At 34.9% G+C, this 26,338-nt stretch overlaps 1 protein-coding gene across 1 annotated transcript in view; it reads left to right on the top strand.

Annotated features, from left to right (window-relative positions):
• Nucleotides 1-26,338, top strand: part of LOC105450241 (glutamate receptor ionotropic, kainate 1-like) — a gene marked incomplete at its 3' end in the record, with an annotated part of 78,944 nt that overhangs the window by 49,053 nt on the left and 3,553 nt on the right. The window contains exon 3 of the mRNA XM_011689992.1: nt 6,923-7,107. Coding sequence (XP_011688294.1) covers nt 6,923-7,107 — 185 coding nt within the window. The remainder of the gene's footprint in view (nt 1-6,922; nt 7,108-26,338) is intronic.

Raw genomic sequence — 26,338 nt, 5'->3', positions numbered from 1 at the left:
GCCAGCCCGCTCAGAGATGTGTATAAGAGACAGGAACTACATTGATGCCTATACTTTAATCGTGGAGAAGGATTTTTTAATCTGTTGCCTTTAATTATGTTTATCTTGTTTTGGAAAATAATCGCGTTCGATCGATAGAACAGACGACTTTAGGATTGCTTGAAACACGATTCGATCTTCACGAATACTTCGGATTGAGAAATCTCGTATTAGCTTAATGGCCCAAGATGGCTCCTGCATGCGTATGGAAATACATAGTTTGAAAACTAGATATTGCAAACAACTGCCAAAGTTCCTTCTCCAGCTGTATAATTTCCTCGTGCGGGATAATAAAATATAGAGATAAGTAAAAAAAATTGTTTTAAATTATCGTTTGAAAAAATGCTTTCATGAAGTAAGAGTATATATTCCCAAGATGAAAGGCACAAGTGTGTCGCGAATGTACGTCACAGACTCAACAAGCACGAAAATAGCATGAACAAGATACTACCGATATCTTATTCCGATACTGTCTCGAAGTGAGGCGGATCGAGGCCGACCGGTTCCGATATCACGTACGTCTCGTGAAAACGTCGCGCGCGAGCTGGACTTTCCGTCCTCAACAAGTCGTCGCGACGAGAATTCAATAGAATCCAATAGAATTCAATATAGAGGCTATAAATGTCCCAGGTGCCGGAAGTGTCAAGTGTCGTAAAACAAAATATCTTATTAACCGCGCCGACATCGATATATATCCTGCAGGAGAGCCGCGACTTTTTCTCGCGGTCTCTTTATCGTGGATCGTAATGCCGCGCGATCCGATGATTTTATGACAAAAATAGATTTCGCGGATCCCCCGCGAGATATTGGGCTTATGCGATCGCGTTAACGCAGGCTGTTTCACATTTTGTCGGCTCATCCGCGAACTAAGTCTCGCGGATTTTGCCGGCTAAGGCGCGCCCGGAGCTAACTTCCAACTCGCAAATCAGACTTGTCATCCGAGAAATAAGAATTGAAGGCGGATGTGTGCCCGCAAGTCAGATTGCGAATATAAATCCGCGGATAAAAAGAGAGCAAGAGGGAAAGGCATGCAATGTAGATACTCTTACTCTATCGAATGTCCTAATCTTGAATAAGGAACGAACGAGAAAGAGAGAGAGAGAGAGAGAATTTCTTTAAAGGAGGAGAAAAGAGAACGAAGTTATGGCTGGTAGCCACCAAACGTACTGAAATGCTCGAGTGAAACCGACGGGGAAAAGCCCCGAGAGAATAGAAACATATCACTTTCTTAAGGACAGACAGTAAGAATTTCGACCGTGCAATGTCGAGGAAATGGCAAGAAAAATAAGAGTGCTGCATATATATAGGATACTTTAGAAGTCATACATTAATACTAGACGAGAAAGGCTTGCACTTTAATTATAAAATTAGGTCTTCCAAGAATATTAAAAATAAATAAAAAATCAGAAGTCTTTACGTAATCATTTTTTATGTTCCTTCATTCTTTTTATAAGGATTCTTTTTCATATGACAACTTGAAAAATTATCTTAAAAGTTGCCTATATATTTAGATTTAACCTTTTTCGGGACTTTAAAAAATTTATTTGTTATCATATTAAGAATTTGTTGCTTAATATTGTACACTACATTAAATGGTCCGAAGTCATATATTTTATTTATTTCTCACCATATTGGGAAATAAAACACATTAACAAAATTAACGTCGTCATGTTATTATTTATTATACAGATTTAACACAGAATCCAGCTGGACATTTAAGTATTGTTGTTGCTATTTTTTTTATATCAGAGACATTGTAACAGTTTAGGATTATTTTACGTGCATTTTTATCGCTTCAACAAGAAGGAAATTAAATTTGAGTATAGAGTGTCATTGTCACGATACCAGTTAGCGGTTTTGAGGTGAAGGATGAAATTACAGTCGATGATGAACAGGCACGATCAAGGTTCACGTAGAAGGGCCCGAGATGGAAGGAAGAGAGAACCACGGGATTAGATATTACTCGGCGCCGAGGTCGCTCGCCAACTGGCTTTGATATATTACCGAGTGATAATCCTATCTGCGCACAAAGCCAGGACACAACGATACGACCGGAGCAACTGGATGCCATGTCGACTCCATTGCACTTACAATATGTATCCAGCTGCCTGCCGGTGAGAACGCGAGTTGTGTCTAAGACGCTTATAGAGCATGGAAGTAAACGCGGTCTCTGCGCCACACACTGACGTCTGATGAGGGATAGACTAAGGATGGAAATCCCTGTTTGGCGGAGGACGGTCAAACAACTTTGCCGGGAACGATTGCAATGCGATGCAATATTATCTCTCGTAATGCGCGGACATAAAATACGGCGGATAACATGAATTGCGAAGATTTCCCGTTGTAATATGAAACGTCAAAGTAAAGTAGGTAAAGCAATTACTACACCCGCGAACAACGTTTTGTCCTTTCTCGTTTTATTCCTAAAAGAATGATCAGCCATTGCACGCGATAGTGAACAAACAAATAATATATAATATTTTACGTTTCTGTGACCAAAATAGAACCTTTCAAGAACATTGAAACATTTCAACCGTATTTACTTTTCTAGTATTTACGACATTTAGTCTAACTTAATTATTTATCAAGTTTCCATTTCTGTGAAATTAATGGTGAATTGGCTCGAAAAAAGTTAAAAATATTAAAAATTATAAAAATGAAATATAAAATATAAAGCCATTAAAAATCATTTTATATTATATTTTGTGCTACACATATATTTTATGCTACACATTATTAATTCCATGTCCAGATTGTAAAATTATAGCTCCTGAATAACATTTTCAAGAGTCGAAAAACATCTATGATTAAATAATAACGGTGTAATTCATGATACAAAAACAAAATTTAAATATGCAGAGAAAAAGAGTAAAACACGCATTAACTCCATACCATACATTATCTCTTAATTCTATGATAACGTCATTACAATACGTAACCATATTTAAATCTACCAAAAACCAAATAAATTTAAAAATCAGTTTTTCGTTTGTCTTTTTCGAATGTACATCACAATAGAATTTTATTAATATAGCAAAAAATTACAGAATCTTTTAATTAAAAACCTTAAAAATTATAAGCCTAAGTCACAGAAAATATGTACGAGAAAGGAAATTTAAAAAAATTTCATGATTTATTTCATTTATATAAATTACATATTGCTAATGAACTCATTACAATATTATGATGCAATCTAAATTATTATATTAATTTAGTTTTGTTATTATTATAAAATTAAATCAGTATTATTCTCGAACAATATTACAATGTTACTAAATATAGAACTAAAATACGTGGATGCAAAGTTGATTATACTTCAAAAAACTCAATATATTTATAATCGAATAAATCTATACGTCACAAGAAAAATAGTGTGGAAAATTAATAAAATATTCCAATACTTACGACGTTTGGAAATTTATCTTTAATAGATTTCGCAATAAACCATCATAAGGCTACGTATAAATTATCAATCTATACTACACGCGTGCTTTGCACAGTACGATTCAATCTTCAATCCCAGTTTACGTATTTCCGTTGAATTGATAACATAATCGATGATATGCAAAGCTCTCTCAATTCATTCCATCGCACAAGCTGCGTCTCAAAGCGAGCAAAAGACGAGCGCGCGGCATATTACTCCTGGGCCACAATGTAGCTCGAATTGATTCCGCGGGTGAGCCCTGCACACGGGAAGAGAGATTGTCGAGATCTCCAGCGTGCCGTGTGTCCGACCGGAGGTTGAGAAAAAAAAAAAGAGAAAGAGGGAGGAAAAAAGCGGAGTTCTCGATACATACCGATGTGTATGGCCGTTCGCGGGGCGCCCCGGGGCCATCCGACGAAATTGCATCCGGAATTTCAATATAGCGCATATCATATTTCAACCTTAAAACGCCGCCAGCGCTGTCCGGGTATTACTTTGAGGCTTCCTGTGCCCGTAGAAGGCGACTTTGCCCACCGATTATAGAGATTCCGACTGCGGTAAGGTACGCACGCAGGTGAAATGCGAGGGGAGAGACTGAGGAATGGGCAACTAACCCCCTTACTTCCCCTCTCTCTCTCTCTCTCTCTCTCTTTTTCCCTTTCTCCCCCTTTCGCCCCTTTCTCTCCTCCCTTCTGATACGATCCTTTCATCGGACTGGAGCAGCCTGTAGGGGACATTAGATGGTTTTCGCTCGGAATAAATGATCAAAAGGTAACTCCGGATTAAAGCTGTCGCTCGCCCGGTGACTCGCTCGCGCTTATACGCTCCGCTGCGACCCGGATGTTGCGCTTTTACAAAGCGGTTTTAATCAAATTTTCAGAAGAGTCAGTGATGCTATTAATACATATTCGCCCGTGCCGGAAGGCGCGCGCGTTCTCTCAGTTCCAGATTCTTTGTCAGATTTGGAGATGATTCTGGCTTTAGTGAAAGGTTAATAAGAAAATTGAATTACCTCTCCGCGCTTAAAGTTTGTTTACAGAAGATGGAAATTTATATGCCGTTTAGTCAGTTTTAAATTGTTTATTATTCAAACTTTAAAGCTTTATTAGTTATTTAGTGCTACTATAAGTTTTGTTATCTTTGATTCTGTGTAGTACTGATTGTGAGTTCTTTTCCTATTAAAAATATATTTTTTACTACATTATCAGCTATGATCAAAGTATATGATCAAAAACAGTAAAAAGAAAGTCTTTAATATTAAAAATAAAAGAGAATTATATATTAATAATGAGAATAATATAATATCGTAAATTTTCATAATAGATTGATTCAAATTTATCAAATTTTTGTAAAAAAGTGCTATATTTTCATACATATCATATTATATTATTTTATATTGTTTCACAAATTATATAAATTATTATTAAATGCATTTTTTATCCTTTTCTTTTTCATGAAAAAAAAAAATATAATAACTATAAGATCTAACAGAAAAATAGTACAATTTTACAAATCGGTGATTACTGCGTAATTATCATGTGATATATGAGAGATGCCACAGAAAAAAATTCTTTTAAATAAAACACTTTTCTCAGGAATATATAAAAAAATATAATTATTAATAGCAATGATGCTGGATTACGAACCGATTATACTTTCAAAGCGTGTTTTTCTTTCGTTTTTTCATCGTGTATGATGGAGAAAAGGAAAAAATTATCTCTCGCCGTTCAAATCGGAGGCGAGAAAGACGAGATAAATTAATGTCAGTTCGTTAGGGCGGCTTGTACTCGTATCGCAGAATTTAATTACTTTAGTGTGAGTAAAAGTAAATGGCAGCCACGAGAAAAATGTCGATTTAACGAGGATGCACAAGCGTATCGCTATCGAAACACTCGGGATGTTCGCCATTAGATGGAATGACCCTTCGAGCAATTTTCACCTATCCGGCGATCTCCAGGGACGACGACGATGGACAAAATATATTCTCTTTTTATTAATGAAAGATATCATAAACGAGTTCCGAAGCAATCTTCCGCCAAGTGCTCGGCGGAGCGCCGAGACAATTTTCTTTCCAAGTTTACCCGCTCGCACTTATCGAGAGACGAGTTTTCCGCGAGCAAAAAATTCTTATTATGACTTATCCGTGATCGACTGCTACGACTGAGATATCCCGGATAAACTGAGATAAGCGGGAATCTACGATGACGAAATCGGCAGGATAATCGCAATATTGTAATTGAAGGAGACATGCGTTAGCATGACATGCGTTAGCTTGAGAGAGAGAGAGAGAGAGAGAGAGAGAGAGAGAGAGAGAGAGAGAGAGAGAGAGAGAAACGAGGACACTCGGTATCGAGGAGATACCGCTTGGCTCGACACGGTGATTTATCGTCACTGTCGTCGAGGGGAAAGAGAGGGACAGTGTCATGAAAGAGCGGCCGATGCAATATCAACGAAATCGGCCAAGCCAGAGAGGTAACGAAAACATTTATACGTTAAATGAAATTGGGAGTGAATGGGAGAGATTGACGGGAGTTATGCATCGAGTCGCGGCGGACGGGCGGCGAGATCCTGGCGAAGGTTCCGCTAATACCGTGTCGTTTATCACGACTGGGCGAATGGAGAGCTCGTGAGATCGCGCGGAGATCGTCCGGAGACAAGCTGCACACGCGGTGTTATACGCCGCGCTACTAAGTTCGCCTGAGTTGCTGGTGATTAATCGATAATGGGCTCCATATGATACGGACGGTATACGTTGTCGATGTGCGAAACGACCTTAATCACGTTAGTTGACGGTGACATGATCGATATATTATGATGGGACAGGTCATTCCGTTTCGTTCAGCTTAACGTCACGGCGCACCGCTCCTGGCGTTCACGTCATGCTTATCTTGCTCGCGTATCTGCATGTTACGCCCGCATCTACATATACATTATCATAATAGAAGCGAGCTGACTAATTAATCGATCCACGCGTGCCACTTCCCAATTTCAGTTTGCGCAATTTCAAATTTATGTTGGAACGCACGAAACAAGTTATTCCTAGTGCACAGATAAACATCATATTATGTTTATAATTACACTTTTGCTAAACAAGAAAAAAACTGTTTGCTTTACGCGGTAAAGCAACTCAATGCTAAACGTAAAATATGAGGTTTACGAAAACAAATGTACATATGCTTTGACCAAAATAAATTTCAAAACAGGAAGTGAATGTTATTTTATATGCGTATGTAGAAGAATATATAACTCTCTACCTCTCATTTTGAAATTATCAGATAGTCGTGTTGGCCACCTATGTTTTTTTCTTACCGCCATGTCTCAGGAGAAAATTTACTGCTAAACGATGTCGGTGACTATTAGATAAGAATGCTGGCTAAATCTTTTCTCGATGTAAAGAAAGAAGCTTTCGCACTTTAACAATAATCCTCACGCGTTTGTACTCTGACGTTTTTGTTGCAGTATGCCACCTACTGCGCGGCGGTGTGGCAGCGATTTTTGGACCGCAGAGCGCGCACACGGCATCTCACGTGCAGAGCATTTGCGACACCATGGAAATTCCGCACTTGGAGACGCGCTGGGACTACCGGCTTAGACGGCAGAGCTGCCTCGTCAACCTCTATCCGCATCCGACGACTTTGTCCAAGGTAACGTATACACAAACTTTAGCCAGAATAATAGCCTCATTAAAGCGGCACCCATCGCGCAAAATCTGCCTTCGTGACCCTTCTCCTTCACGGGCTTCTTGCCTCTCGGAAGGTGTTTTACCTCTGCGTTCATCGACGAGCAAACATGCGGCCCTTTCAGATCGCGGGATTAACGATTGTCGCTTTAATCAAGGTAATTTCGACAAATTCGTGCTTCGCATCTCGCATTGCACCGTAATTATAATTGCAGGAGTGGAGCGACAAGAAAAATTAATGAAAGTCTAGAAAAACGTCAAATTTTTAATAGAGAGACAAAAAACATAACATTATAATTATTTATTATAAAAATTGATTAATAAAGTTGTGTACTTCAAGCGTTTGAAATTTTCTTTTCTTGTCAATCAAAAATATAATTAAAATCACTGATCAAAAGATTATATCAATTTTGCATTTTACTGTAATTATAATTTTCATGAGAAGCGAAAAGAAATATCACTGAAGTCTATAGAAAAACATTATATTTTCAGTAGAGGTAAAAAAACGCAGGCAAAAATCACAGTATTATAAAAATTGATTAAGTAAGGCTGTATTTCAGGCGCTTGAAATTTTCTTTTCTTGCTAGTTAAACAAAAATATAATTGAAACCGTTAAGAAACTCAAGCTATTTTCACGTTTGATTGAAAGATTATATCGGTTTCGCATTTTCATCAAGGTATAGCGCGGAATTACGGAGGATCATTTTTGCGACCAAGGCGCGTTCGCTGTTACATTCAATTGTATCTGTATGCATCGGATATTGTACCCACAGTGCGGTAATTCTGAAAACTTAACGCGAAAGAACTGAAACTTTTTGAATTTCTCTTAATAAGCGCGAAGTTTCGTAAAGGGGTGGCGGCTGAAAGCTCCGGTTTGTATATATAGCTCTCGGGCTTTTTGGGTTAACGAGAGTTCTCGCTCTATCTATCCATTTTCTTTCCCTCTCTCTTCATTCTCTCTCTTTCTCTTTCTCTCTGCGCTTGTTGTTTTATGAATTCTCGCAACTCTTTCTCCTTCTCAATATTTGTCATTCACGAACACTTGCATCTTCCGACACTATACGCTCTTTCTTCTTCGCTCGTTCCCACATTCCCTCTCAATATTTGCCGCTAGATTTGTCGTCTATTCCCGAAAGCGTTTTGTTTATTCTCCGTATAGGATGCGGTGGAATCTTGCTCATCGCCCATCACCGAGTTCCCCTTTATTTTCGAAGGGACTCGCGAACGGAAAATAAATATCCGCGGCTGCGAGGCGCTTTACGCTTCAAACGAGAGAACATTCGTGAGAAAGTCGATAAATCCCGTCGCTGCGGGCGAACGAAACGCGCAAGCATGTTCCAAAAGGAAGTGTAAAAGTCAGCGAAAATGAAATTTTTCTTCTGACGTACACATCAGAAAACAATTGCTTGTATCTTAAATATCTAATGATGTTGACGTATTTGCAAATCAAAAATACAATTTTCACATAAGTATTATACTGTAATTGCGAGTGTGGCATTAAATTTCATTGACTATGCTAAACCAAACGTCTGTTAGCAATTTTTGTGTCCGTTGGAAATAAGACACGATCAACAGATAGGATATATTTCTACGTGACGGATTTCCCGGAGTCCTTTACGGATTTCGTATGAAATATTGATGACTAGATAATAATTTACGGTCGCGTAGGTTGGCTTTGACAGCCTCGATCAAAGAGCTTTCAGCATTGGTGCACAGAGGACACAATTTAAAGGCCACCGCATACCTAAAGCTATTCGCTCTTTTCTCTCGCTTTCTCTCTCTCTCTCTCTCTCTCTCTCTCTCTCTCTCTTTCTCTCCCTCTCTCTCTCTCTCTCTCGTCGGAGTAAGAATTTCAATTAAAATCCACTCATGTGTCGCATCACCGAGCTTCGAATATTTGTTAAAAATCATCAATTTCAATAATACTATTCAGTATTTCTAAATATTCTAAATATTTCGAAATATTTCGATAAACTCACAATTAACACGTGTATTTATACAAATACATCTGACACACAAAATGACTTTCATTTGCTATAATAAACTCTTTGCTATAATTTACGTACACTGAGAAAAAAAATTAATTGTACAAACTTATATAGTTGTTTGATCCAATAGTTAATTCAACATTTCTTTAGTTGCACAAAGAAAGATATAGTTCATTTATGTCAACTATAAAAATTTTTTAATTAATAATTAACTAAACTAACTCAATTAAATTATTTTGTTCGAAATACTAGTAGTATTTATTTGTGTTTGTATGATATTTAGTTATCCAAGTAATATTTAAATTCCAAGTATGGAACTACTCTACATGCTGATAAGGATAATAAATAGTGTGTATTTTTAATAAAACGGTTGAGTTGAATACGATAAATTTTTGTTGAAACAAAATAGTTTAGTTAAAATAATATTTTGTTTATAATAGTAACAAATTATTTTGTGTCATCGTAGTAACGTTTAGTCGAACGTATCGGACTAAATATTTTGGTAAAATAAAACAAATTTTGCGTTTGGTAAATTTCAACAAATTTTTTTTCTCAGTGTATACTTGTAAACTGTTTGAATAAAAGATTGTTATAAGAGAAAATTTGAACGTTACGTAAAGTGATAAAATTTTGCACCTTATAATATTCTAATATCTCGATTAAGAGAAAGAAATTATTCGTAGAACATTTTTCTCATCATATACGAAATTAATTTTCTGTACAAACAATAAGAGAATTTGAATTTAAAATAAATATGTACATATTTAATAACTTTAATATAATTTAATAATTTTATGATATATTTATTAATTTAAATGTGCATTGCTACTAAAAGATAAATTTGTATTTACAAAGACACAGGAAAAGAATAACATAGATTTTTTGTAATATTAAAATAATTTTTATACCTAAACTAGTGCAACGATGATTGGTTGAGGGAGAGAGAGAGAACACACTTTTTTGGATTAGAACTCGTGTTAGACTTCAATTTCTTAATTTGCAAAACTCAATGCTGGCACAATAAAATGTCAGGCGCGCGAAAGGGGGGGAGGAGAGCTGCGAGACATAAAGAAGGCGGAGGAACGTTTAATAAGCTTTCGCGTTCTGAAAGTGATAAACATCAGGTTTCCTCAGTCTCAGGTTTCCATTGTGAGTCGAGTAAACCGGAGGGAAGTAGCTTACGTCGTCAGTTATTTCACGGTGTTAGAGCGGGGTTGGTTTTCTCTCGCCCGAGTTCTTTTCTCGGCGGAGTCCCGCCATTTCCAACGGCGAAAATGCAAAATTCACTAGCAGAGCAGCGGGCGTCCTGATTAGAGTACTCGACGGAGGAAAAGGAAAATCGAAAAAAGACAGCGGAGGTGGGTGAACGTTGGCGTCGATTCCGTCAAACGAGCGACAGCCTCATTCAGTCAACCCGACGGCGGAAATATTTTACTTTCCGGTACCATCTTATGCGTAGTTCAAAGGAACCGAAGGCGATTGCAAGGAGCAGAAAAATGAAGTAAAAAGTAGCACGACCAGTGAGTCTCTTTGATTCGCATCGGGTGAACTGCGGGGATAACTTTAATACCCTTCGCACCGCGATTTTCCGCAAAACGGCAACAAATTACTATCGCAAACGGCGTATTATTCCGGATGGTAAAATGAAAAAAAACAAACAATTTTTATCTATGAAAAATATCAAGAAACTGCAAGAAAATTGCGCCAAGTATTTTTAAATAATGATATTTATTTATTTAAACTTTAAAAATTAATACAAATATTGTAATTGCATATAACGTAAAATAAATTATTTAAATGAAAAAACGTTTTTATAAACTTATAAACTACCATTAGAGTATATTAGAGTATAGAAAGAAATACCAATTCTCAATTGATTTGAAACAATTAATAGATGTAACAATTTTGTTATCTTTAATTATTTTTGCGATAAAAATGGCGAAGCACGATCTAAATAATATAAATGCAGAATATTTCTCTTTTTCTATAAATATACTAAATAAATATGCTATCATTAGTAAAAATAATAAATGACATGACTTTGGCTACACGATACGTTGCCCTATCATTTTTGAAATGTCTTTGAGCAAGACGCTCCAATTATTACAGTCAAACGCGAAGACAAATCTATCCAATCTCGCTTTGAACTTTCGGACAGCTTGTATTGTCCGTGTCGAAATCGAATTGTCAGGTATTTCGATTCGCATTCCTGCGCGGACGTGGACTATTCCTTCTGGCGTGCTATTTTCTTTTATCCTAGCGAAATGAAAGAATCCTTGGTAAGCGATCAGAAGCAAATATTTTACAAACTCGTAAAATTATCGTTCTCTTAATAATTTAAAATATTAATTAGAAGAGAGATATTACGAAAACATATTTTTTATTTGTATAACTTTGACAAGTAAACAAAATTATTTGAATTTAATTATATATATTATATGATATCAGATACGTATACATATATCTCATATAAACAAATACGTAATATTCTTATGTATATAAAAATAAAATTATTTAAATTATACGTAACTGTGATTACGCTTTTGCAGAAATATTTATCGTGATTGCTTTATATTAAGGTCACAGACCAATTTAATTATATACATACGTGTTAAACATTACATGTATGTTGATCATTACACTATCATTGAGGATCACATCTTAATCGTTATAAGAGACACGGTGATCGTTCATTGCATGAATCCCCTTAATTATCTAAGATATCACTAATGATGTATAAATACATGTAATCAGTGAGACATTTTCTCTACAATCATGAATACATTTTAATCGGTGAATTCTCTATAATTAAAATCATTCCGTACAGTGAGGGAGAATCTGCACCTAAACATTGTGCTTATTTTTAAACTTGAAATGATGAAACGGCATTGGTCATTCCGTTCGCAAGATAATCGACATTATGATGATATAGCAGGCGATATGTTGGTGTTAATGAACCGCGAGGGGCGCAATTGCCATTACCGCAGCAATGATTTAACGATCTTCCTCACGGCCGATAATGGACCGGCTTCTGTACTCCGATGGTCGTCGGAGCAGCAGCCGGTGTGGATGGATCGGTTGAATCAGCCGCTATGTTGCTGTTGGAATTCAATTTGTACCGTTTCCTAATCGAGCCTTTACTCATTACGTTTTACTGTGCCAATTCGTCCAGCCAATACTGGCATCGTCAAGTATCATGTCTTAACGAAAACTTCAGAAGAGTCTTGTAAGAATCAAAGAAAACATTTGTCTATTTAATCCGCACTTTCATGCACTTTAATTTTTTTTAATCGGCTGTATATATACATAAAAAGTTCTGACTTGATAAATCATTTTTAATTTATCTATTTTGAATAACAAGTAAAATTCTGACTTTTAATTTAAGTAAAGCTTTAATGAAAAAATTATTTGATAGAATTGAGATTTAATTGCTATCCGGGAAAAAACTTTTAATAATTTATTTATTGTAATTATAATATAATATGCAACTTCAAATACATATATTATTAATTTGTTATGAAACTTCTAACAATTAAATTTAAATGCTCATTATTTTAACATTTTATGCGATGTTTTATGCATGAATGCATCGTACACATTGATTACGAAAAACAATTATTATAATGCAAAATTAAAATATTGCGAAAAGAAATAATAATTGTCTCTTATTATGTGCTCTTGCATGAGTGTAAAAACAAGCATAATGCACAATAAACATTGAAGCATTGAAACATAAGAGAAACTAGATTATTCTTTTAGTTACATCAACATTTTTTTCATATACACATTTTTACAGCTTTGTTAATGTAAATTAAATAAAATGCACAATAATTTATTACAATTTATTTTATCTTAAAAGGACTTTTATCTCGATTAATGTTCGAGCTATTCCTGATCTAAACAATAGTCGGTAAGTGCCCACTCGATTCTGCTTGTGCGGTATTCAATGACGGAACGCGCACTCTCTCCTCCCGTAACTACGTGTATCTATCGCTTCCTCTCCGTCTTCCCCCCCCCCCCTCTCTCTCTCTCTCTCTGTCGCTCTTTCTTCTCTGTTCGCCTTTTAGGCACTATAGACAAGTCAAGAATTCGCCCAGCCGTGATGCACTCCGGGCGAACGTTTATTTCTAGGGTTGGGTTACTAATCAATGTCATTCAACGCGAAACCACGTACAGCTTCAACGCGATTGAAAGCCGATTGCACTCTTTTTCCCATCTTCCGTATATATCCCGCCGATTAGCTATTTACTTCCGTTTCCCCTTTCGCAGGGCTTCTTCGCGCTCGTTTGGCAATCTCTCGCAATGCCGACCGCATCTTCTTTCGCCTCCGCCGCCTTTTCTCATCCACTACGGATGGTATAGGGTAGTAAATAGATTGCATTCTCGTGCATTCGTCTCTGACACGGTGATGAGGCGTTCCACTCGCCGGGGTTGATACGTGATAACGATCAAGTGCACGAATTCCGGACTAATCAATTCAATCGTGATGTACGCGGGTCTCTTAAGTTTTCTTAGGAATTCTTGCGAGTTCATTGTGCAACAATTGATGTAAGTAGAAAAAGAAAAGATTAACTTTCTACCTGAAGATCAACTAAAGATTGAAAGATCAATTTTTCCTTCATTTTTCACACATTTATACATGCTTGAGAAATGCACATGCAGAGAGAAAGGTACACTAGATGACAATCCTGATTGTCACAGAGTTTAATATTTCTGGGTTTCTTTACGTACATTAATTTAATGATGTTTCATTATCTGCATTTTTCGCACCTATCAGAAGGTGTAAATTGTTGCAAATTAGAGCGGGGCTATATCATCTCCGAATTAAGATCTGAGAGAAACTCGTAATCTTATACGAAACTACTTATGCGCAGATTTTTTGCGAAATTATCTTGACAGGATCAATCTTCGGCGAAACTCACATCCACAGTTATATTGCGAGTATTATTTCTGGAAAGAAAGAGAAAAAGAGAGAAAGATAGAGAAAGAACGCGCGCGCGCACGGAACGATGCGCTTTATTGAAGGTAAGACCGTGGACGGGGAAAGGGCGATCGTCAAGAAATGTAGACGCAATATCATACACGGAGCGGAGCGCGGACGTGGAATATGGTACCGTCGAATAAAGCGGTTGTATTACGTCGGAAGTGAATAACTCCGTTGCGTCTAGCACGTCAGACGTAATCTCGTTTCGTGTTCGAGAAGAGAACGAACGTAATCGAGAGGGTGGAGAATTGCGGGGAGGAGGAGGAGGAGGAGGAGGCAAGCGCGTTTGGGGATTATCCGTTGTTCGCGGCGGACTGTAAGCCGCTTGTTGCCGCAAGTTTCATCGCTCGTAATCGACGCAGCTCACCTTCGCAAGCTCGCCACCATTACGCCTACTCCGGAGGCAATTTTAATGTCAGCCAATGGTGACACATTCGAAATAACGCCGACGAACCGTGCGACGAAGATATGATGGCCCACTTTAAACGCGACGCGCGCATGCGAGAATGCATTATTTATGAGTGCATTAAGGGGAATTATATTAGAAGCGGAATTAAGAGGGCCGATTTCTCGCCCGCGCTCCTCCTTCTCTCTCACCTAATGCATTTCGAAAACTTCGCTGTCGAGTAGGAGATGCGCGCGCGGAGAAAAGAGCCGTCGCAAAAGATGCAAAGTGCATTCATTCATCACGAATTGAATTTGAAGTAGCCGTATAAGAGGACACTTCTCAAATATCAATTGTCTCTCTCAGGTTGAAATTTTCTGTGCCTGTGTCGGAAACACGAGTATTTAATTGACGTTTGATTTATACATCAATATGATTTTTCTGTCTCCCTCACTTGAGCACTTGTTCCATTTCTGCAATTATATGGTACGATCAATACGCCACTTATAACAACCGAATATTAAATGCTGAATTTATATAAGCGCAGATAAAAATCGATTTTGTCCCAAAGTGAAATTCAACTACCGGAGAAATTATACAAAATATGATTAATTAATTTACTGGTCGTATCGTTGGTCGAAACTGCTGCCACAAGCGTCCTCGATATTAATTATTCCAACGAGGGTTATTACAGCGGAAGTAGTTTTATTTGTTGTTACCATGCGCGATAAGCTGCACCACGCTATGAAATTCGAGCCCAACGAAATTTCAGCGGAGCAACGAGCTGCGCAGCGAGCAAAAAGCCCGATGTGGCGATCGCCCTAGATTTTGTGTGCGTACATTGTAAGCGAAATTTAATAGAAATTCGTTTGAAGCACCACCGAGTGCAATTAACCAATACCGACAATGCAAGGGAGAGAAAATTCGCGCTAGGATCGAGATAATTTTATTTCTGATACGCGTGCGTTCCCTCTCATTGTTACGTTACAAATGATATTACAATTCGCAATCTCGCAATATAATGTAACACATTCAAATATTAGCAGCTGCATGTACAATGTTGGTTTACACGCATATTAAATGTAATATATACGACTATATAATGCGGTACAAAATTTCAAATCAATCTTAAAGTCACAAATTGTGTAACAATCATAATACGTTTTATGTTTTTCTTTTTTTCTCACACATATTTTATTTCAGAGATTTACAAAAAAAAACGTAGTTGACATTATATTTAATTACATTTTCTACATGACAATACATATGTGCATTATGTAGAAACAGAATATAAAAAGATTTCCGGAAATCGCGTGTAAAAAAGCCAAAAGTTTTATTTCTCATTAAAGAGTTAAACTTTTGAAATATTCCTCACGCTAGATTTCAAACTTCCAGGCACAAATAAAAGATGATAATGGAAGGCCACTGATTTGACTAACTTGTTATTTCCGGAAAGCCAATGAAATTTGAACTTGATACGCGGTGACGTAGAAATAGACGATAAGAATGAAATATAAGAGAGATGATATTAAATAAAATTTTAATTTTTTTTTAACCTTTTTTAACCTTTAATTACCGCGCTAGCTAATTTTTCAACTTATAAATAACAATTGCCTATTTTTGTTTACTTTATTCTGAAACGCGATATGCATCACGTATATCGTATCGTACATAAAGATAATACAGATAAAATTTTGAATAAAATATAAAATTGGATGTAATTATGTAAACATTTCTCTTATTATGTTTACATAATTCAAAATTTAATAATTAAATTTCTCTTGTTAATTAAAAAAACACAAGGCAAATAACTTTTTAATTTTTGTTAATTAAAAATTTATTTTTTTTTAAGATTAATTTAAAGCGTCAGTCTTTCGCATATGAAAAACATTTTATACATGTAATTAGTGCTTTAATAATGACGTTTAGCAAAAATATTATGAAGTAATTGTAGTAAAAACAAAAATTTTTAATATCGTACATTCGATATCAGTAGTACAAGTATTAATATAGCACGACGTTAGTAAGAAATAGATATAAAATACCATTGGATGTTATTCGAAAATGTATATATTTAAAGGAAGTGAAAGTAGAAAATTATGAATTATAAAATAAAAAAACGATGATGCACGAATTTTATTAATTTTATTTTTTATTATTGCACAATATTCAGAAGAGAGACAATTTTTTTTCTTTGATAAACTGTGATTGCACAGCCGAACGAGCTTGTATAAGACAATTAATTAATTATATATTTCGCCTGAAAAGCGTTTAAAAATCATCTCAAAGCGGTTCAATAATGTAAAATCAAAATTGAAAGCGGTTTCTCGTTCTCGGGATTAGCGCCAATTGTATATTCTATATGTAAATTTTAACGTCAACCATTATAATACATTATGGTAATCGACTGTATCGAAATTTGATTGATAGCATGATTTAATACGCGAACTATTCGTCCATTGTACAATGCTGTAATAACATACCACAATATAATATACAGAATGCGTTCTAAATTTCACACGCATTTGATCTACATATAGAATTTTATTTAATTTACAATAGATAAATATATATACATGGAAAGAACAATTTTGCTGAATCCAGATCTGAAAATAATTTTTGTTCAATAATCAAAATTATTTTATGCGAAAGTCAAAATGATTGCTAGGATATCAAAACGTTTTTTATAGCAATACTTATCAGTTTTAACATTCCAACAAATTATTTTGATAATTCAATAAAAAATTATTTTCAGATCTGTTTTTAGCAAAATTTTTAGATCTTTCAACAAAATCGTTCTTTCCGTGTATAAATTAAGCGACATCGTAATCTGAAGATTTGCATTTATCTAAATATTTTCTCCAAGTAAGTCTGCAATTAGAATTTTGCTAATTTACTTTCACTTAAAATAATAAAATTTTTTAAAATCTCTTTATACATATTTCTGAAGTTCAATAATTTGTAAAAATTTCGTGTTTGAAATTTTCGAACACTTATTGATATGCTACGATTATTATAATACTTAGACATTTTTGCCACAAAAAATTAATTGCAATTTTGTAAAAGAATCTACAAACAAGAGGAAATATTATTATAAAAATATAATTTACAATAGGAAATCTTTCTTTTATAAATCCCTGTGCGGAACATTTAGGCTTCCCTTATTTGCCCCTGCAATTCAAAATGTACTCCGTTAAATACATTAAGCGCCTTAGAGCGTCTGAATATAATCCTGCATCGGAATGAATTGGAATTTATTCTGAAATGAGAGCGAGCGGAACTTTTTGTGGAAAACATCTTGAGTAGAGACGGAGCAAAAGGAAGATTTGCGCACGCTGCTCGGGGTCTAGCTGGCTAGAAAAATCATACGAGCTCAGAGTACAGACGGATGTTCCCCCTTTTGAGATCTTGTTACAGGGAATACGTCCGCAAGCGGTTCGTTAGTCGCGCTACCGCGGGTAACTATTACTTTACGTAGATCTTACGCGCGTAAGAACTCAATGAGAGAGCGAGGCTCCTCGTGTGCGTGTAAGAACCCATTGCGAAAGCACGGAACGTTTAAAAATGATTTTGATCAGACGTACGCGTGTAAAAATTATAAACCGGTGATCGATGAATCTCTATGTACAATTACAAATTAAAACTTGAAATATGAATGTTTTTAGACACAGTAAAAACTGCATATATATATACGTTAAAAAGATATTGTTATGCTCATTTATTCTATCTGCTGGCTAAATTGTACTTATTCGGAAGACGCAGATGGATGTTTCTTCTTTTAAAATTTCATTACAATGAGTATACGCCTGTAAACAGTTGCATTACTACGAGTAGCTACTGCTTTACATTATTAGACGTTACACACATAAGAACTCAATATTAAGAGAGGCTCCTTACACGCGTAAGAACCCAATTCAAACGCGTGGAATGTTTAAAAACTTTTGAACGGATGTATGCATAAGAAAATTATATCGGATGAGCAAACGTGTAACAAATTGAAACTCGAAATGTGAACGTTTTAGACGCGGTAAAAAAACTACATGTTAAAAAGATTTTGTTGCGCGCGCTATTCGGTCCAGCTGGTTTAGAAAAGTCATACGAGCCCGGAACGCAGACGGATTTCTTCTTTCGAGATCTTATTACAAGGAGTACGTCCGCAAGCAGTTCGTTAGTCGCGCTACTACGAGTGACTACTTATTTTACGTAGATCTCTTACGTGCACAAGAACGTAATACTAGGAGAACAGTGTTTTCTACACGCGTAAGAATTCAATGCCAAAGCGTGAAACATTTAAAAATTTTTAATTGGACGCATACATAAAAAAAAATTATATAAGTAAATAAGTCGAATAAGCAAATATAATCGATTAAAACTTAAAATATGAATGTTTTCTCAGGCGCAGCTTGAAAACTATGTTATAAGAATAAAAACAGATAATATGAAATTTTTACATCGGAGTAAATTAACATTACCGATGTAAATGTATGTTGTAAAACTTTTAATTTATGTAGAACTCTTAAGAGACATATTAGCTATAACGTCCAATTAGTGAAAGTTTTCAAAATTTAAGTCCAACTTCAGTATTAACAAAAAAGTAATAAGTGTGAAATTAAGGGAGATTAAAAGAATGGAATGTAATAGGGAATACAAGTCAAATTTCATTTATAATAAATTTACAATAAATACAGTTGTATAACACAGTAAATAAAATAAATAAACTTGTTTATTTATTCAAACTGATCAAAATACAGTTAAATTAATATTTTTACTGTATTGCAATTAGAAAATAGAATTTATTATTGTACGTGGACAATAAAGAATATAAGATTAATTTCAAATTATTATGTAAAATAAACATAAACATAAAAATACAAAACGTTATAATATATTTCAAGTATTTTCTATCTTAAAAGTATTTCATATTACCTATCTATCTTAATATGACAAACAATTAAGTTCTTTCCATGTCAATAAAAAAATCGACAATGACAATTGTATGACATAAACAGTATAATATTATAACATTATTGAAAGCATCTATGGAATATAATCATTACTGAATTTACTTTAAATTTGTAATACAATATATTATCTGTGATATCTCCAGAGACAATAAAAATAAATGAATAAATGCTTTTATGTATATAAGAAAATTATTGTCACATTGGGTTCATTATATCACGTTTCATTATATCAACAATTATAACAATTTTCAATGGTTAGCATAAGAATGCAGTGCTTTGCTTAAAAAATAAACCCCTATGTTAGTAGCCTAATAAATACTTGCCATGTTACCTGACATAACTATTTTTCCGATTATTTCTACAGGTTCCCATGAATTTACTGTTTTACTCGAAGTCGTAAAAGTATTCACAAAATCGTAAAAAGTAGAAGCACCTTTTTACGAAAGAATTATTCTAATGAGATATGAAATAATTGATTATCCAAAGAAGTTGTACTTTATAAAAGCGTTCTGTAAAATTAAGTTCTCGGAACGTGATATTTTACAAGAAACACGAACCAATGTAAGATAATTTAAATTATATTAGTCACAGAGAATCGCGCGACGTGCGAATCCATCTCGAATCGCGCCTTAATCCGAGTAAATCGAGAACGCCGCGAATCGCGCTTCACGCGGAGTTTGGCATAAAAATCCGTCTGAAAAATGCAACACGGAGAACTTGTTCCACGCTACAGCCGGAGAAAGAATGCATCCGCGAACTCACAGACTGACGCGCCACGTTCATTATGGAAAGCAGCGCGGCATCGACCGTGGGACGCAACGCGGCGGTGAGATAAAAGCATAGGTATGCACTCACGCCTTATGTACCATCTGCGCGCGCAAGCAGGATGCGCCAAATTCACGTTTCTTTTAACGAGATAGATTCTTTGATATTTCGAGTTGAGACCTTCCATGGAACAAAGCCATCTGGTCGTCAATGGTCGAATTCTTTTTATAATTCTCGATATCAAACTTGCTATATAGTTATAATTCGTTGAAAATTATTTGTACTTAACATTTGTAACGGTATATACATATATTTCCATCCACATTTCATGTCAAAGCCCTATTCTATGTTTCTTAATTATTGATAAATTATAATTAGTGCGCTAATCAAAATATTGTAAAATTAAAATACACTTAGGTATATAATAATAATATAATAATAACTCCGGTATATATGCTGCGCGAGGATTTATGCCGCAGAAGTCAGAAAAAATAGAAGAAGTGAAAGTAATTTTCTCGCAACCACTCTGTTGCATACCTTTATGTTATATTAGTATTGTGATATGATTTAAGTTTTTTACTGTTAATATTCGTAAAATTACTGTATGTTAAATCGACATATCATTGTAATAAGTAGTGCAACCATAAGTAATAATCTACATAAAATGATTATTGTAGGAAATATAAAAGACTTTGTGGTTATTTCGTGGTGCATAAGTAGAGGAATTGTAAAGGATAGAGTATAGCAAAATACAAGTGCTTAGCTCTTTAGATTATTTGTATATTTGTTGAGTCATTCATTTTACCCGTGAGTGGCCGTATAACCCACCTATATTTTTATACGATAAAAATGCAAAGGTTTAAAGAATTTGTTTTAATACAAAAATTAAATATTTTGGATTCCTAATATTTTTTTTAGTACTAGACAGTCTAAAGTTTTTACTGGTATAATTCATTTATCTTAACTATAATTAATAATACCTGATAAATTAAGTTTTTAATAGGTGCGGTGTATATATCGGAATTACCCTAATATCAATTGCGTAATTTTTCAAGTTATTTTTTCTTGTACACCTATATTCTTGAAAATAATTAACTCGTAAAACTTCTTAAGAACCGCCTGCGATTTTAATTTTTCGTAACGAACATTTATTTTAAATTAGGTTAAAGAGGACGCGTGAGAAGACGTGGATCAACCTGCATTACGGTCACTGTCGTGTGAAGCGTAACGTACTCGACCGCAGACGTGCTCGAAATGGCAATGTAACGAGCGTAATAAATCTCATGTCACGCGCGAACTCCGATACTATGATAAGAGCCACCACGGCGACGCGTAAGGCGACTTAAATATTTCACCGCTGAAATATTTCCGCCCAATTTGCATCGGCCACGAGGTCCGTGCGCTCCTACATGTCCGCGTCGTGCTCTGTGAATACGTAATTTCGGCGACGACGCTCTACCCCTTTTCCGCAAAGGATCTCTTGATCGCTTCCCGAAACTCTTGCGGCAGCATATCTCGTTGCGGATCGATTCCTCGGAATGAAAAATGGATTTCGGAACAAACGGAACTTCGAGAGATTGGCAGAATTGATTGTACAACAACTGAAAAGTTGATTCAGTTGGGTGTCATGAGTAAAAAATTACCTTTCTTGAAGGATATCATTATTTTTGCCATTTCACCAATGAATCTGCAGCTGTCGTTATAAATACAAAATTGCACTGATTCAAGAATACGTAACTGCATAGTTTCAACAAATACAGATGCATAGTAAATATTTATGCTAAATTGTAATGTATAAACCGTATAAACCAATACTAAAATAATGATAATTAAGCGATAAATACATAATTAGATAATGTATGTGTTTATACAAATGAGATAATTTATTAATATGCGGTGGCTTTCAATATACGATCATGCAACTTGATTTACCACAATCCTGGATTTCGCTATTTAGATAAAAACATCTTAAATAAATTTATTGATAATCCAGTGAAAAGATATTTTTATCGATTTGCTAAACAAATTTAATTTTAATATTAAATCTTTAGCTATTCTAAAAACCAATATATAAGTAGATATATTTCATTTTTTTCTTATTCATACGATTTTTCTTTGGGATATATTATCTCGTGTTTAACAATAGCAATATTTAAAAAAAAGTTGAAAAAGTTTTTAGTTTTAAAGCTGTCTAAAACAGAAAAACAAAATATGAAAATAGTTTCTGAATTAAATGAATTATAACAATAAGAGACCGAAAATTGCTAGAAACAAAATAATTTTATTTTTATTTGAAAAATGCCTTCAATGATCAAAGCTTGGTGTCCAGTAATAATATTTCTGTGTAAATTCTAAATCGATTTTTTAATTATTTAAACGACGTGCCAACATTACTGTCGAACTTGCAAACGCAATTATAAACTGAAGCTAAAATAGTAAAATCATAAATTAAATTGATGTTTAATGTAATATTAATGGCACTAATTAACATTTTAAAACACTGCAAAGTACTTTATTATGAAAAATTGAGTTGAAGGCATTTCTCTTCTCAATTGTGTTATTCATTTAACGATGATTTGTCTTGTTTAACTTGTTATTAATTTTATTTTTCTTCCATTTTTTTGATAATACATACTATACGTCTATATCAAATATTATATTACAGTGGAACAAAATTAATATACACACAGTATTTCACAGCAATATTGATTCAAAGGAACGCAAATGTGTGTCGCTGCACTTCGCCAGCTTGCGGATATTAATTTTGAACGGGAATGCATTACTCAATAAAAATGTCGAAATATATTTTCGGAGGATCCAGCTATTTCCGTACCGACGTCAGATCCGATCGCGGCCGTCGATTATCGTCGGAAACTGGTGAAATTATCGGGCACGCAAACGCTCGCCACGGAACGCTCAGATATTTTACAAGCATCGCAAGCTGTAATTTACATTGTGCCCCCACACTGGATGTAATTTAAACATCGATCCGGCCGCGATACATTACCGTGAGCAAAATACACAACGGGCGAACGAGATTTTGGCGTTCGCCGTATGTGGCGAGCGTGGTGCGTTATTCATAGGGTACACCCTCCTGATTGGGGCCGGTTCGCCGCCACGTGCGAATACACGACGGACACGTTGGGGCGTAGTTGTCGCGATCGAAGTCACGAAGTCCCGCGATTATGGGAGATGCATGGGTATACAGCCAACTGACCAGTATTTCGCGCGAACACCGACCGATTTATTCCCTTTCCCGGGGAAACTGGGCGGCAGGCAGAGCCAGGGTGGGCAGTACCTATATACAGAAATTGGATCGTCGCGTAAATTGCATCGGTCTCGTTAAACCGATAATGATTTCGCATTACACGCGGAGAACATTTTAAAAAACGCTGTTTTATGCAGCCAACGCCTCCCAAGTTCGTTACAAAGCTATCGTGAATTTGCAATAAACCATGTGAAATATAGATTGCTCGGTTATATAATAAAGCCATTACCTCAGCCCTCAAATATCCATAAATAAACAAATTTTCAATTATGACGGTTTTAATCGTATCCATCGCATACCATAAATTGCTTCTAAAACTGGTATAAATTTTAATAAAGCAATCGCGCTTTATTGCTGCTGTTTTTCTAAAATATCACTTTACTTTTAATAGACGTTTTGATTGTATATATCGTATGCAGGGGTTCTAATCTAAATGAATTTGATAAAATTACAAATTGTAGAAAGAAAAATTCAGAACGATATGTGTCCATTGCAATTCATCTACCAAACACAAACTTGCTTTTGTAGCGCTTAAGGGTGATGTGAAAGTATTAACAATTCAGAAAGTCAACCTACACACCCATAGCAAGGTACATTTGTCATTCCATATCGTATTACAGCGCCGAGTTTAAACAAACGCTGTTTGTTCAACCTAATTTAACTTGTGCCTGGATGTTACATTTTTGCGAATTTCAAGAGCGAGATACTGTCTCTGAAATATGTACATAATACCAAAATTAGTATATCCTGTATCAATAATCCATTTTTCCATTTTACACCAAGCATGCAAACGGTCGACTCGTCGAAATATTTATTCCGTTATTTTCTGCGAAATTACAGAGGAAGCACTCATCAACACTCGCTGATCTATATATCGCTAGAGATAAGAGTCTAACTTGCTAAATTCAGTAAATCTTTAATTCGGCAAAAACTTATAGTATATAATCACCGTATTATTAATGAGTGCGATCTGGCAATTCGCCAGCAGCGGTTGTCCGCGCTTCCTGTGACAATACGAGGCTGTTAGCATCGCAAATGGACAAGTAACGGGGGGTCGATAACCGTATCATCATCTCTGTTAACAGGTAAAAAAAAATGATCAAAAATGATGCACGATGGTATCGTTGAAAAATCTGCACGTTACTTTTTTTTACGCGAATTCGTACCGCGTAAAATAACGAGCAACGGTATGAATAAAACTGCAGCGATCCGACGTTCTAAACTGTAAGTTACTACCTGCAAAATCGCAGTTACGCACGCGTCTAGCACTTGTAATAAATTTCATGGACGAGTTGATTTTGGAAAGTGGAATAAGATAAGTTTGGAATATCTTCCTCACTAAAGTAGGTACATTGCACTAATTTCTACTCGCATCCTACTTAACTGTGCTTCCAAGTTAGAACTACAACACTTTGAGAGTAATCAGCTCATATTAATGTTGTACATTTAGAATATTCGATTTTAACATCGCTAAGCTATATAGAAGCATGCAGCGTGACTGTCATAAAAATACGACAAACAGCAAAAATAGCTAAATCATAAACGTAGAATGCATAAAATCGGAAAATTAGTAGAATATTATCGTCATTGTTTATAGAAATCGCTCATATAAAAAGATATGAATGCATTGATTAATATTAATTACATTTATAAAAATATGACATTAAAGTGAAATTAATAATATTGTCAGCCATATTTTGAAAAATTATATATATAAAAATTAGGTTTTTTTTAATTTGAAGAAATTGAGGTTTGTATAATGAATAATCGTAAATAGCTCAATAATGCCTTTGCGAGCCGACACGGATGTTGGTGTGTAATAATTTTTACTGTCATACAATAAAAATTTTTACAACAGTATAAATTACTGTTACAATAAAAATTATTACACACCAACATCCGTGTCGACTCGCAAAAGTATTATTGAGCAATTTGGTTTTTGCTTTATTTTGCTGCCATTTTAATATGTGTATCCTAATATATTAATTATACACCACACCTGGTATGACATAGTCAATCTTTTACCTTTTTATAACTTTTGTAAAAATTAACATGTTTTGTATGTTCTTTATATTTGATAAGATAAACATTTAGGAAGATATTTTAATATAAGTAAATTATTAAAATAAGTTGTTAATAATAAAAGAATTATAACTATGGTATAAGCATACGACATAATAAATATACAGATTGCGTATTGCAATGAACACTATCGGTTTAGAAAGAGCGAAGTAATTCTCTGCGTCACTTCTCTGTGTATCAGTAGAGAGGATAATAACATTTTAGATTAAAGAAAGATTCGATGAGTTTCAACGCATTGCATCCTCTTTTGAAGAACAGATGCTAAAATCAGACGATAAAAAATGCCCAGTCTATACTTGTTATGTTTACAATTATAAACAGTAAAATAAATAGAAAAAATGAAAGAGTTTTGAAAAAGACTATCTTTTATTTAAAACAGTCGGATATACCATATTTAAAGAGGCATTCTGAGGATTAAGTATATGTGTATATGTAAGGAAAGGAGAAGAAAATAGTGACAGAGAGCAAATAGTGTCACTTTAAATTTCTCCTCTTTCTCGCGTTTATTTTATCACTACTCGTTAATATAATAGAAAGCAGTCTCAAGCATCTAATCATCTTCTGAAAAAGCAGTAAAAATCGAAAGCCAAATATAGCTAGCGGAGAAGTTTAAAATTATGCATTTGTGAAATAAGGTAAAATCTGGATTTTTTTTGTTATTTGAAATTATATTTTCTTAATTACTGAATCGTTGAATAAGATCTAACCTATTCTATGTTATACGATACCTTTTTTACCCTATTTTGATATAATTCCTATG

Source organism: Wasmannia auropunctata, unplaced genomic scaffold (genome assembly GCF_000956235.1).
Source record: "Wasmannia auropunctata unplaced genomic scaffold, wasmannia.A_1.0 LD336067.1, whole genome shotgun sequence".
NCBI classification, from domain to species: domain Eukaryota; kingdom Metazoa; phylum Arthropoda; class Insecta; order Hymenoptera; family Formicidae; genus Wasmannia; species Wasmannia auropunctata.
This window is presented reverse-complemented; position numbering and strand designations above follow the sequence as displayed.